This window comes from Lissotriton vulgaris, chromosome 5 (assembly GCF_964263255.1).
Source record: "Lissotriton vulgaris chromosome 5, aLisVul1.2, whole genome shotgun sequence".
Classification (NCBI taxonomy): domain Eukaryota; kingdom Metazoa; phylum Chordata; class Amphibia; order Caudata; family Salamandridae; genus Lissotriton; species Lissotriton vulgaris.
Window position 1 is genome coordinate 15,401,325 of NC_141693.1, and position 15,456 is coordinate 15,416,780.

Genomic DNA, 15,456 nt, shown 5'->3' on the forward strand with positions numbered 1-15,456 from the left:
AGACATCGGGACTCTCACTCTACCTCCTCCCCCGCTCTCATTTCACCTCTGGTCTCAGGACCTTTACTTTACTCTCTGCTGCTCCCCCCCTCGAAACAGACTCTCCCAGGCCCTCCAGAGGGGGCTATGTCTCCTTACTGTCTCTGCCTAGAGGTGTCTGTTCTTCCCTCAGCCCCTCACTCCCTAACTCTCCTGTCCCCCTCAGGTCTTCACATGTTTCAGGTGATGTACGGCTGTGAGCTCCGGGAGGACGGCTCCGTGGGGGGGTTTGATCAATTTGCCTTTGACGGACACGACCTCATCAGCTTCGACATGGACAGACTGACCTACACGGCAGCCATGGATGCGGCCAAGATCACACAGGACCGATGGAACTCGGACAGGATCTTCATCCAGCGAGAAAAGGAGTACATGGAGGGGAGGTGCATCGAGTACCTGAAGAAATACCTGAAGTTCGGGGAGGAGAGGCTGCAGACAGGTGGGTGATGGGGGTTTATGTTGGTGGGGGCGGACAGGTGGGAGCACACTGTTACACTCAGGGGGGCTGTGGTTTGTTTGGTGCCCCTGTGAGGTCCGGTCTGCACCTCCCCCAATGGACCACTCGGGGGTACTGCTGTGTGTGAGAGGTAAAGTGTTACAGTGGGGGCTTTGTACCACTACATGAAGCCCGTGCTCTGATTACGCCCCACCCACGCTCGCGCTCTTTCCTTGCATTCTACTCCCTGCCATTGTGGGTGGTGAGAATTGTGTTTTTTTTACCTTTGTCTTCTAAGTTGAACCAGGGCTGTCTTTAACGCTGGTGGCGCCGGCTGTGACAGTCTGTTTCTTGGCGCCCTGCTGGTCTCCTTCTCCACAAGTTCGCTCTCCAGAAGCGCCCCTCCTCTCTCCATAGCTCCTCTCACACGCATTTTTTTAGGTTGAGCCTAGTCTGTGCACATGCGCTGTCTGCAAGGCCTTCTGTATTCAATGAAATTACTTTATTCCCACTTGCTGCTTACCATTGGTTGACCCCTGTGTCCCTCTTCTTTGGTGCCTTCTAATTGGTTTCAATAGCCATATGTCACTTCCTTTGAAGGTTAAAGGAGCGCCAGCAAATTGCCATTTCCTTACACCGCCAGTGTTCATCTGTTGTTTAGGTGAACTCTTTTTCTTCTGCTGTCCTTCACCCCAGGTCTCCCTGATCTGAGACATTAAGTTTTTTAACTTTTGCAAATATGATACCGATAACATTTGAAATGCATGTTAATTACTTGCCGTGCGAATCTACATCCGACCGTGAAGAAAGTTATATAGTGGCAGGAGGTCAGCAAGTTTTTCCTGCAGCGGTGTTTCGCAAAAGATGCCAGGGGAGTGTAGGATGAAAAAGGGGGGAGTCAGATCCTGGGACGTGCAATCCGCTGGACCATAAGTTATAGTTATTTGAAAGAACAAAATGCCAACCGCACACTTACTTTAGATCCTCTATTTTGAGGAAAAACCAAGAGAAACTCCTGGGTAATTGGGTATATTTTACTCTTACCCTCTTTTGTCTATTATTTTCAATTTTTTACTATTTGACATATGAAAAGGACACTTTATGTTTTGCTTTGTTCACACATAAAAACAACTATTTACTACACAAAACATTTTTATAACATAAATACATCATTTGTATTTACACAATTATTCATTTTGATATATAAACACAAAACAAGCATTCATTTTCTTGCAAAGACAAGAGTCACGCTATGGACTCAGAGTAAATAAACAATTAATGATTGAACTCAAAAATTTGATAGACAACAAGTTAATGCAACCAAATATTCTTTCCAAAAAATAGACCATAAATTAATTCTTTAGTCTATTAGAAAACTGATGTCTACTCTCTTTTTGCGCCAACGCGTTTCGAACCCGGTATGTTCACTCAACGGATTCTCATCAGGGCTCTGTCTTTATAGATTTATCTAAAGGTGTATAAAACAAAACTCATTTTAGCTTCTGTGTCTATAATTTATAGGCTTCCATCTGTCAAGTGATAATGTCACTAATGTTACCTGTTTTCCAGCGTTCGCCGGTCTGCAAGTACTATTTTATTCTCGACTGGGTTTCTTTCACTCTGCACCTATAGATGAATAGGGATATAGTGACCTTCTCTAATTTATCCTGACAGAGTAACTGTTGCATTTTCGCTTGACTAGAGACCCACTCTCTCTGTCTACCCAGGGGTTATTTTCAACTGGTTTTGTTCCCCTGACCTGTCTTGCACCGACTTAGAACTACCGCATGACCCTTAACATTCTGGGAACACTCAGAGCGACAAACTTCCTGACACCCACCAAAACCATTCTCTCGCCTCACAACACTGAACATGGGCCCCTCAAATCCCTGGGCCACGACTGGGGCCCAGGGATATGAGGGGCCCATGACTGTCTACCTTTAAAAAAGGGGCATCAGAGCTTATTTTCCTTTCGCGCATTGGGACCGAGGTGATGGTCCGTCATGGTGGGGAAGAGGTAAAAGATGCAGAGGAGTAGCCTGCTATTCAGGACTGCAGTTATCTTTTGTGCAGCAGGTATAGTTGCATTGGGGTCAAAGAGTGTTAGGGGCTCACAACACCCCAATTACAGGGAGCGGTTTGTTGGGATAATATCTGTTTTAGTTTGATGCATTTGCTGTTTTATAAGTCTCATATTTAGGGCGGTTCATAAGCTATAGAAAAAGTATTCCTGAAATCATCTCATAAGCCTTGCTCCCTACAGGCAGCCACGTCCCGCCCACTCACCCAATCCTTGTCATAAAGTTTTGGACGGGGGGGCCCGACATCAAAACATTTTGCTTAGGGAGGGCTAAGTGTTTGAAGACCTCTGACAAGGTTAATTTGTCAGAGGCTCTCGTTGGGAGGCAGCTTGCACCAGCCCATTTCTCCTGTTAGTGCCGCCTAAAACAAAACCATGAAAGTGGGGAAAGGATGTGGCGTAATGACCAGAGCTGCCAACTTCGGAGTGGGAGAACCAAGTTTGAGTCTCGGCTGCTGCTAAACATTCAGTGATTCTGGGCACATCACTCAACTCCCCCTGTTAATAAATGTGCTCTTAACTGGTGCTCATGAAAAGCACCCGTGCTGTTGATTGATTGAGTGCCGGTGCTGAGCACTGGAAACCACCGGCTCACATTAGTCACTGTTTATAAGTACAGATTGGACTGAGATGCAGTTTTCACTTATTTGTATGTGATGGCACTGAAAATAAATATGGCCCATGAACGTTATTTAGTGCTACTGTACTAACATACGTACATTCATACATTACTACAGTGCAAGGTCAAATTCAAGTTTTTACCACAGAAAGTTGAAAGGATGAAAACATGTTTTTACTTCCTCACAGACTGGCTGTAACAATTATTTACACAGGTAAACAACTGTCCTAACAGTCATGCATCTCTTCAGTGCAATCTTACCCCATTACATCTGGGTTTTGGTTAAATAACACCCATATTCGGTTCTTGTTCTTCATGGCTCTCCCCAATCTCAATATTGGTAATAAATAGCATATCACACCCTGCACATCTACTCCGCATATATGCACAAATCGAAGCACAGCAAATAATTAGAGAAGCAACTGGGAACTTTTTCAACCACATTTCAAGAATGGTGTGCACTACTTTTCCTTCGGTATCATCTTTGTGCCAAACACGACATGATTTCAAGAGGGTGTGTGATTTTATCCCACAAGTAAAATGGAAATAAAATGCATTCTAATGAGACCCCGGGATAATAAGTATGATTCTGTCCGTGAAGCGCGCAGGTGGCCTGGTGCTAAAATAGGACCCTGCTTAAGGGGACGCTGTTGCTTTATACCAGCTGTCAGAGGCACGGGGTTCGAGGCCATGTTGTTGCAGGCCCTAGGACACACAGTAAGGCTGTCTCTTCCAGCTTCAAGAAATCCGTCAAGCCAGCTTCACTTGTTTTCAGACATCACAAACTATGGCCACCGTGAAACTAGAATTAGCTAAGGAGAATTTCCTAAATGTGAGGCCTGGGGCACCACTACATTCTGTAACCTTTTGTCTCTATGATGCACCCCGAGCTCGGAGACACCCTGGGCTAATCTTAAAATGGGACTTTGTGTGAGCAGACCCCACGAGGAACTGGTGGTGCCAAGTGCCCGCGAGCCAAGGTGCAGGGCCGGCTCTAGGCTCATGGTGGCCCTGTGCAGGGAGCGTAGGTGGGGGCCCCGGAAGAAGGGGTCCGGACGGGGCAGAGCTCAGGAAGGCTTTTTAATAATACGTCCAGAAAAGTCGTTAGATGATTGACCAGTACCTGCGGCTGCTCCTACCCTTCCGAATTCGTCTCAGAACGATACAATTTAGGAGGAGGAGGGCATTGTGACACACGACATGAGTGACTGGGCGCACAGACAGCCACTTTAGATTGCTTTGCAATGACTATACTATACTTTTTCTGACAGTTAGCACAGTTAGAGTACAACCATAGCCCTTAACGAGTCCCATGACTTTTTCAGGATCAGTTGCGTAGCCTGGTCTTTTGCCACCTGTGGCGGTTCCAGTCTTTGTCACCCTGTGGCGGCCTTAAGAGCGCAGGGGAAGTTTCGGCGATCGATTCCGCGTTTGCCCAAATGTGGCCGCATGTACGAGCAGGGGAGAGGCCATCGCCCCAAAATGTATGCCCCACCCCCCCTTGCTACACCACTGTCCTGGATTGTGGAATTGATCAGACTGATGAGAAAAGCAGGTGCTCAGAGACCAGACAAAATATTCATCTCAATAATGGAAAGTGACACAGAAAGCAAGGGAGTAATTTTGACCCCACTAGATAAAGAATATATGATATCAGGGCAGACCCCAAGCTCTTGGAGGGGAAGCATATTGATGCCACTGTTTGAAAGGGACTTTAAAATGACCCAAGTAATTATCCACATGTCACACCTCTCAATGCCTCTGGCAATGTGTTCACAAAAACAGGTGTAGACTCCCTTTCAGACTGGGTAAGAAACTCAACATCGTTCCAATAGAGCAATGAAAATGTTGCACGCAGTCTTCATACTTAGATAACCTGACAGCGTTAGGTGTCATTTTGAAACACTATGTAAGGCATAAAAGGCAGTCTATTCACGCAGCCTATATCAGTTTCTCTGCCACTTTCGATAAAGTGGATAGACTGACATTGTTGTGCCAACTGACAGCATTAAAAATCCCATATTGTACTTTAAAAACTCTAATTCCTTTATATACTGAAACTGGTGCTGAATTTTACAAGTATCTGGAGGCGGTCTGTTGAAACAGATTGACAAAACAGAGGCCTATGTTAGCACACATTAATTTGGACAAAACCCCAAGTAGTCTCCCCTTGAAGTCAACAGGCATTCCTTCTTTATGCTGACATCAGAGCCCAGAGCGCCGCATGTCTCTGGTGGATTTTCAACTGGTGCGAGACACCGAGAGGAGCAGAAACGAAACCATGTCACAATGTGGCCTATCAACGGTCAGGCAGGACGACCTAATGACCCCCTAATATTGCGAACAGATGGGCATGTAATCACATATTATATTAAAAAAAGAAGAAATCCACTTTTTAAAAGGTCTGTGTGGCAAGCAAATGCTACAAATCTGTTTCTCCCAAGCAGTGGCGTAACGATAATTGAGGGGGCCCCCCTGCAAGGTACAGAGGGGCCCCCCTCGGGACTCTATCAGGATCTCCCCCACCGAAGTGCAGTGCTGAGGGGGCCTCCTGCAGCTTGTGGGCCACCCGCACTGCGGGGGATGCGGGGGGCCTGTGTTACGCCCCTGGTTGCTTGTCCAGAGTATTTGTGTACGTTGAAGCAAGACTTCACCATGGCTCCTTGTACAGCATGCTGACAACTTGGGGAGTGCTTTGTAAAAATAAATGCAGCTATTCGCTCCCACTCTTGCAAAAGAGTGTTAGGTCGGTTTACAAAGGATCATTACAGCTTCCTTAGATGTAGGGATTGACTAGGTCTTGCCAAGATGTAATGCATTCAATGTGTATTGCACGTTAACAATGCCTTTCAATCTCTGGAACTCATTTAACGTTTAATCTAAAGAATGATCAGAAGCGTTGGGGCACTGTTTGATCTGGTAACTCCATAAAAAGTGGAGGACATCAGAAACCATATCAGGCTAGTTCCTGACATTTTTGTAACTGTTGAGTAAGGCTCGCTGTGGCATTTCCCAGACAAGCTGGAGGTTGCTTTCTGAGCAGGATGGACAGCCATGAGACAGCTATACCCCTCTTCTAATCACAGCCTCTTACACTGTGAGGCTGCTTAGAATATTTTTCCCTATGGCTAATTTTGGTTTTCAGCCCGGCCTGGATTAGAACAAATTTATTTACTTTACTTTGCCAAACCTGAATGCTAAAATATCTTAAAGAGATAATTCTGGAATATATCAGTACTATCCATTGGTAGCCCAGATGGTTGAAAGATATGTGAATCAAAACAATTGAGATGTAGCATTTTCATTCAAAAGCAGGTCTAGTTGTGTGCGCAGTATTTTGTCTGTATGGTATTGAATTGCCCGGAACACGTTACCTAGACTAAGAATAAGTACCCTGGGATTCATTTGTCACCACCACCACTTGCTCTACTTTAGAGGTATGCAAACATAAAAACTTATAGCATATTCAGGATTTAAAGAGAGGTACAGGACACAATATTGTGTTTGATTTACAACAAAAAACGTTTTTAAGTCTTACAATTGTGGTATAGAAACAATATAAATTTCTTATGTCTCAAAATTACTGCAGATGACGCAGTGCTCACAGTGAACAAATATTTATAAAACATGGAACAAGACTCTGAACAGAACCTAGGGTTGCATACACATTTTTGGGAAATAAACAAAAGTAGAGATCCTATCTGCACATATACAGTATCTTCTAGGGAACCCTGTAATTCTTGAAAGCAATGTAGGGATGGGATGTCGACTTTTCAACCTGTGACAATTTTTCGGGTCTCATCTGAACATGTCTTCCATCTAAAGTTCCCTCAAACTTAAATCTTGGGACATTCAATAAATCATCCATTCAACATTACAGATAGAGAAATTCTAAAAAAGGACCAACAATGTACTTTGGGCCGCTGTATTTCCTTAAGGGTCCTGCCTGTAATTCCAAACTAATCAGAGTAGATACACCATTCCAATATGTGTCAGTCAAGCTGCCACCATGTTTCCATAAGGCTCTCTTTAATTGTTGAATATATCAGTGATCAATTAAGTTTGCACACCTCTAAACTATAGGAAGAGCATAGCTGCCAAGGTTTCAGATTGCCATGTGTGACATTTTCATAATTTCAGAGTAATTATGAGTGACATTTTAATAAACATGAGTGACATTTTTTTGCGCGCAAAATCAAGCTATGAAGATAAGGAAAAACATAAAAATGTGAGAAATTACACTCATTTGAGGAACGAGAAACTCTAAATTAACTGGTGCACAGCGTAAGAAATAATTGTTAAATGACTTCCATGTATCAGAGTCATGTCTAAGTCATACACTTGGAATCATACAAATATCCGAAACAGGCACCATTTAATTTATGAAGTGCCTCTAAGGCCCGGCTGGGGCCCAGCATGCGTGCGCACAATTTAATTTATTATAAGAGGCCATGTCACTGGTGGCGGGCATGGTGCGCACCATTTCATTCATAAGCAGCAGAAGTCAGAAAAGGCTTGCTGAGTGAGTGGGCTCCTGGAGCGCCGGCCCCCCTTGCATGCCTCGGGCAGACTCACCTGACTGACTTGAGGGCAGGCCTGCAGCTTCAGACTCAGAGGCAGGCGCGAACTGGCAGCACAAAAGGCAGGGCAAAGGCAAGCTAGCCAGGCACTGCAGCAGGGCCCCCCATGGCTAGTAATAATTTAAATGATGGCCCGGGGCCGGTGACGGTCCTTTTCAGTGTCTGGCCGGGGCGTTAGGCATAGCGTGGCTGGGTCGCGATGCCTCGCCCTCGCTCACCTCAGGCTCACAAGTCTTACCATCAAGCGCACTTTTAATTGCGGGCGCGCCGCTTCGCAATGCGCATGTCTGACAACTAATTTAAAATAAAAGGCATTGGTTGGTCATCAGCCCCTGCCGGCCCACTCGCGATGACACCAGCGCGCTGCCCACACGCACCTGCCACAATTTAATAAATTAATAAAGATCCTCAGTCAGAGGCTCGGTCCTGGCCGGGGCCGCACACCACCACCATTTAGTGTGTGTGTTTGAGTGACAGTGCAAATTAATCACTTCATTACCCCGTTCACTATTTGCACATCTCATCATCGACATCACCGGAGGCCCGGCCGGGGCACAGGCGTGCGTGCGCACCTTGGCCATTTTATTAAGAGGCTGCCAGGCGGCCCGGGCCATTTAATTAATGAAAGGTTGCTGAGTCTGTGAGGGGGCCCCTGGAGCGCGGGGCCCCCGGAGGTGTGCATGCGCACCATGTCATTTTATTTGGAGGCCGTCAGCCGGCCATTTAATTCATGAAGAGAGTCTGTGTTATGGGGCCCCTGGAGCGGGAGGCCCTCGAGGCGTGAGTGCAGCATGCATGGCGCACTATTTTATTAAGAGGCCGCTGCCAGCCGGGCATTTCATTCATTAAGAGGCTGAGGGGCCCCCTGGAGCGCGGGGCCCCCCGCACTGTGGGCTGCGGGGGCCTTTGTTACGCCCCTGCTCCCAAGTGAACAATTCACACACATGTCGGGGATGATGCAGTCACCTATGAATTGAAGACAACAACGCTCACGCTGCCATTGCCCGGAGGCCGCCAAATCCTGCCAGGGGGCCGCCAGTGATCCTTCGGCTTCTGATCCGATCCGCGTCGTGGCGGCCCCTGGGGTTTGGCGGCCCTGTGCAGGTGCACAGTTTGCACATGCCTAGGGCCAGCCCTGAGCAGAGCCAATGGATGGACGTGACTGCGAACAGATGTTTAAAGGACACCAAAATAGCTGTGCGCTCCGGTCAACCTAGGGTGCGAGAGAACGAAGCGCTTGGGTTCACTCCCAATTCAATGCGCATTTCAGTCACAGAAATCAGACATGTTAAAATAAACAAAATGTCCAATGAAGCATTTAATTAATGGTTGTTGTTTTTAGGCAATTAGAATTTTAAACCAGGGATCTCCCAATGCATCATAAAATAATAATATATATTGGGGGAGTTGGGAGAGGTCCAGTGTCTGTATGCCAGTCATTTGTTGGGTCTGACGGCGCCTCTGCGTAGACGACTGCTGTAGGGGCTGTGTGCGCTCGGAAGGAGGGCTCATAATGTGAAGCAGAGCAGAACGGAAACTAGAGGAAGCCGCGCCGCAATAAAATAAATAAATAATATAGATAAGAATGAGGCGCTTGCTTGCCGGATATACTACCAGGCATCCCAACTAACAGCAATTAACAACTGGGTGTTTGGCCCGCATGGCGATCCCAATTTCCGTACCGATCTCTGGCTCATAGGACGAGGGGATATAACAGGGCATTGTATACCAACCCCCACAGACTTAACTTGACGGGCCCCTCGGCTCGTACGGTTGAAGTATGGCACGAAATTACGAGAAAACTGGGGTGGCATAACGGTCTGACGAAAGCAACTCCGCTATGGGACCCGCATATCCTGGGCCATCTCAGTCAATGCCCCGGATTTGATAAGTGGGACACAATCAGAATCTCTACTGTGGGTGACATGTGGGTGAAGGGGAAACTGGTCACATTCGCCGACCTCCAGACCAAATACCGCCTTGAGCCCTGGGAGACGTTTAGATATCTCCAAATCAGGCACGCCATTTGCACAACCTTACCAAAGGGAACCCCGCTCCTTGACTCTTCCCCATTGGAAGATCGGTAACTATGAGATCCAATGGAGCATAAGGATATCTCCCTAACGTATAAAAAATTCGTAAATAATCGCACTGACCCTATGAATAAATTACGTACTAATTGGGAATCAGATCTAGGTGCTATAGAAGATGAAGATTGGAGAGAAGCCCTTGCCTCTCCTAGAGAGGTAGCAATCCCCATATGTTTCCGCCTCGTACAACTCAAAGTACTCCATTGGGTATATTTTGATGCTAAACTACTGTTCCAACTGAGAAGACGACCAGATCCGCTCTGTCTTTGACACTGTAACCAAATCGGCACCTTCCTACACATACTATGGGAATGTCCCCACATACAACGCTATTGGGAAGGGGTGACACGCCAATTATCTAGGGCATGTGACAAACCCCTGCGTCCCTCTCCCAAACTCTGCCTCCTCAACATATGGGAAGCTACCGACCTCTCCCAGATGGAGCAGGCGTGGGCCGCAATGGGGTAGATGATAGCAGAGCGTAATATTGCACAGGAATGGGGACAAGACTCGAGTCCACAGGTAACAGACTGGGCAAAGGACATGGACTGTGTAATGATAGTTGAGACAACTGTTTTCAAGGGAAGGCGTTCCCCTAGGAAATGGGACCAGAAATGGGGAAAGTGGAACAAATACTGTGGGATATCTGTATCCCCTTAACAGTGGAAATGCGGCGTGAGAGGCAAACACTAATGGCCCGCCTCATGATAGACGATGGGCACCCTCCACCAGCGATATTATAGGTGGGTTAAGGCATGACCCCAAAAAGCATTCAAATATATTATGTATGACTCTAGCCTATAAAAGTGTGGTGGTTACAATCAAAGACCTCCCGGAGGTGTCATATGGGTATGGTATTCGACATATTGTATGCACTAATTTGATGCCAATGTTGTGTTTTCTTCAAGCTGAAATGCCACTACGTCTGTACATTATTTGAACCAATGCATTTTCTTATTAAGAAAAACTGAAACTTGAAAGAAAGAAAAAAATAGTCCATAAGTACCTAAATACACTAAGGGTGTAAGAAAACTGTAAGTGGCCAGTACTCCTTGTTTCAAAGTGGAAGTGATGCATTGGGAGCACCGGCCAATAAGGAGCAGCAATGGAGTTGTCAGCCAATGGCAAGCAGCAGCTGTAATTTCACTTCTCTGGAGTGATTACAGCAGGTCTTGCAGCAGCGCATGCGTGCTAATGCTTGTCCTAAAAAGCAGCGTTGCTATTTTCGGTTACTGCTGCTGCCTGCCTGCCTGCCTTCATTCAATAGGTGGCCTAGGCCTGCTGCTGCTGCCTGCACTCGACGTCTGGGTAGCTGATGTCTCGTGTCGGGACGGTGCGTGCAGGTGTGCCGGGGTGTGGCATTTTAAAATCAATCTACGCACAAGCTGCCTGCTGCACAGCCTGACCGCCGCAGAACCAAATCCAGCCCCCTGCTCAATCAGTGTCTTGCGACCCGTCCATCAGCACAAATACTAAAGGGCCGCAACCCTCTACCCGCCGCCGCCTAAAGCAAATTTGAAATGCGCATTGTCTTTTGAATGAATACATAAAAATGAGTCAGAGGGTCTGGACCAGTCAGACAATCAGTAAAGAATCATTCATGATGTGTGCGCCAAGTCTGAGGTAATTTAATTTTATATACTGACTGTAGTAGTCTCTAGTCTACCCACATTTACATTGCCTGACATATGACGTGCATAGTCAGAGTTGCAGACTCGGATGTTATGTATACCTGGCCCTGATAAATAAGTGCCGGTGCTAAGCACTACAAAAGGGGGTGGTGATGGACGGAGCATCTGAATCAATCAAACACTCACACCCAGTCAAAAGATCTGGGTTTAATCCATCACCGTTCTTTAGCCCACTCTGCCACCCCAGTTCATTTGCTCCGTCCATAGCCATGTCTGAACTGGGGTGGCAGAGTGGGCTAAAGAACGGTGATGGATTAAACCCAGATCTTTTGACTGGGTGTTTGATTGGTTCAGATGCTCTGTCCATTACCACCCCCTTTTGTACCGCTTTTGGCCGCCATAAGTGTGGCAGGGTATGCTCAGACGTGAGTCCCTTGCTCACTTTGCCACTGGATTCAAGCAAGCCGGGCTGAAGAAGGCTGCAATGCCAGAAACCGGTCCTCGGAAGCTTGTTTCCGGTCCAGGGAAGACATGGCTTTGCAGTTCGGGCTGGACTGTTCCCATGAGGCACAGGGTCAGACTGATTTGCATATAGCCATGTCTGAACTGGGGTGGCAGAGTGGGCTAAAGAACGGCGATGGATTAAACCCAGATCTTTTGACTGGGTGTGAGTGCTTGATTGGTTCAGATGCTCCGTCCATTACCACCCCCTTTTGTACCGCTTTTGGCCGCCATAAGTGTGGCAGGGTATGCTCAGACGTGAGTCCCTTGCTCACTTTGCCACTGGATTCAAGCAAGCCGGGCTGAAGACGGCTGGAATGCCAGAAACCGGTCCTCGGAAGCCTGTTTCCGGTCCAGGGAAGGCATGGCTTGGCAGTTCGGGCTGGACTGTTCCCATGAGGCACAGGGTCAGACTGATTTGCATATAGCCATGTCTGAACTGGGGTGGCTGAATGGGCTAAAGAACGGCAATGGATTAAACCCAGATCCTTTGACTGGGTGTGAGTGTTTGATTGGTTCAGATGCTCCGTCCATTACCACCCCCTTTTGTACCACTTTTGGCCGCCATAAGTGTGGCAGGGTATGTTCAGACGTGAGTCCCTTGCTCACTTTGCCACTGGATTCAAGCAAGCCGGGCTGAAGACGGCTGGAATGCCAGAAACCGGTCCTCGGAAGCTTTTTTCCGGTCCGGGGAAGGCATGGCTTGGCAGTTCGGGCTGGACTGTTCCCATGAGGCACAGGGTCAGACTGATTTGCATATAGCCATGTCTGAACTGGGGTGGCAGAGAGGGCTAAAGAACGGTGATGGATTAAACCCAGATCTTTTGACTGAATGTGAGTGTTTGATTGATTCAGATGCTTCGTCCATTACCACCCCCTTTTGTAGGTGCTAAGCACTGGCACAAATTAAACTCTGGTCTGGCCGGTCACAAACATTCTGAAGATAATCATCTGGTGGCGCTCCTGCAGACTGTACGCAGTCAATCAATCAATCTGGGGTTTATAAAGTGCGCTACTCACCCATGAGCGTCTTAAGACGCTCGGGGTGTGTGCAGCTCTGGATCAGTCGAAGAGCCAGGTCTTGAGGACCTTCCTGAAGGTGTGCCGGGTCGTGGAGCATCTGATGTTCACTGGGAGTTTGTTCCAGGTCTTGGCTGCGATGTAGGAGAAGGCTCTCCCGCCTGCTCCTTTTCTGCGGATGCAAGGGATCTCTGACAGGGCGAAGTCAGCGGAGCGGAGGTTCCTTCTGGACACATGGAAGGAGACTCTCTCATTGAGGTATTCAGGTCCTATGTTATGGATGGATTTGTAGGCGTGGGTGATGAGCTTGAAGGTAACCCTCTTCTCGTCGGGGAGCCAGTGGAGGTTGCGTAGTTGTTGGGTCATGTGTTCGTACTGCGGAGTCCAGAGGACGAGTCTGGCTGCGGAGTTCTGGATGGTTAGGAGTTTGTGTAGGAGAGTTCTGTTGATTCCGGCGTCGAGGGCGTTGCCGTAGTTGAGTCCGCTGGTTATGAGTGTGTGGGTGGCGGTCTTTCTGCATTCGGGGGGATCCACTTGAAGGTCTTGCAGAGGATGTACAGGCAGTTGAAGCTGGTGGAAGCGACGGCGTTGATCTGGCGGGTCATGCAGCGGGAGGAGTCGAGGATGATGCTGAGGTTTCGTGCATGGTCAGTAGAGGTGGGAGGACTCCGCAGGGCGGAGGGCCACCAGGTGTTGTCCCAGGCCGAGGTGGAGGGTCCGAGGATGGTCTATGGTTTTGATCCCAATCACTCTATCCCTTAGTGACGGTTTTTAAAAATTAAAAAAATAATAATACAGGAGGTTACTAATCAATTCATACATTATGGGCAATCATATATGAAACAGTATAAAGAATACTTTATTTGTTCCATGCATATATTGCCTGCTTTTAAACTGGGGCAAATGAACAGATTAGCGTGATTAAAGGATTTGATCTTCAAATGTACACCCGGGGGCTGCAATCAATCAATCAATCAGAACATTTGTAAAGCGCACTACTCACCCGCGAGGGTCTCAAGGCGTGGGGGGAATGCTGGAACTGCTCGAATAGCCAGGTCTTGAGGAGTTTTCTGAAGGTTAGCAGTCCTGGGTCTGCCATAGGGGGATGGGGAGGGTGTTCCAGGTCTTGGCAGCGAGGTGGGAGAACGATCTGCCGCCGGAGGTCGCTCTTCGGATGTGGGGGATGGTGGCGAGGGCAAGGTCGGCGGAGCGGAGCTGGCGGTTGGGGGTGTAGAAGCTGAGTCGTCTGTTGAGGTATGCTGGTCCGGTGTTGTGGAGTGCCTTGTGTGCATAGGTGAGGAGCTTGAAGGTGATCCTCTTGTTGACAGGGAACCAGTGCCGGTCTCTCAGGTGGGGTGTGATGTGGCTACGGCGAGGGATGTCGAGGATCAGGTGTGCAGAGGCGTTTTGAATGCGTTGAAGTCGTTTCAGGAGTTTGGCCGAGGCTCCTGCATAGAGGGCGTTTCCGTAGTCCAACCTGCTGTTGAGGAGGGTCTGGGTGACCGTTTTTCTTGTTTCGGTGGGGATCCACCTGTAGATCTTGCGGAGCATGCGGAGGGTATTGAAGCAGGACGACGAGACAACGTTGACCTGCTTTGTCATGGAGAGGGTAGAGTCGAGGATGAACCCCAGGTTGCGTGCGTGGTCGGTGGATGCTGGAGCTGTTCCCAGTGTGGTCGGCCACCAGGAGTCGTCCCAGTCCAAGGGGGTGGAGCCAAGGATGAGGACTTCCGTCTTGCCCGAGTTTAGCTTCAGTCGGCTGTTCTTCATCCACTCGGCAACGGCTTTCATTCCTTCGTGGAGGTTGGTTTTGGCGGTGAGGGGGTCCTTGGTGAGGGAGAGGATCAGCCTTGTGTCGTCCGCGTAGGAGATGATGTTGAGGTTGTGCAGTCGGGCGAAGTGGGCGAGTGGTGCCATGTTGATGTTGAACAATGTCGGCTGAGGGATGAGCCCTGGGGTACGCCGCAGTGGATCTTGGTGGCTTCAGAGCGAAAAGGGGGAGGCGTACGCTCTGGGTTCTGCCGGAGAGGAAGGAGGTGGTCCAGTCCAGGAGGTCCAGGAGGATGAGAGCCGCGGTTTCTCCATTGTCCAGCAGGGCCCTGATGTCATCAGTGGCGGAGATGAGGGCAGCTTCGGTGCTGTGGTTTATGCAGAACCCTGGACTGGGATGGGTCCAGGATGCTGTTCTCCTCGAGGTAGTTGGTCATTTGTCTGTTGACGGTCTTCTTGATGACCTTCGCCGGGAATGGGAGCAGGGAGATAGGCCGGAAGTTCATGAGGTCCTTGGGGTCAGCCTTGGGTTTTTTGAGTAGGGCGTTGATCTCCGCGTGCTTCCAGCTCTCCGGGAAGGTTGCTGTCTCGAAGGAGATGCTGATGGCTTTCCGGAGATGGGGTGCGATGGTGGTGCTGGCTTTGTTGAAGATGTGGTGTGGGCACGGGTCTGACGGAGATCCGGAGTGT

General features: G+C 48.4%; 1 protein-coding gene across 1 annotated transcript in view; it reads left to right on the forward strand.

Moving 5' to 3' along the window:
- LOC147710001 (saoe class I histocompatibility antigen, A alpha chain-like) overlaps positions 1-15,456 on the forward strand; it is a 323,941-nt gene that overhangs the window by 68,020 nt on the left and 240,465 nt on the right. Inside the window, exon 3 of the mRNA XM_086919304.1 lies at positions 206-478. Within this exon, the coding sequence (XP_086775430.1) occupies positions 206-478 (273 nt within the window). The remainder of the gene's footprint in view (positions 1-205; positions 479-15,456) is intronic.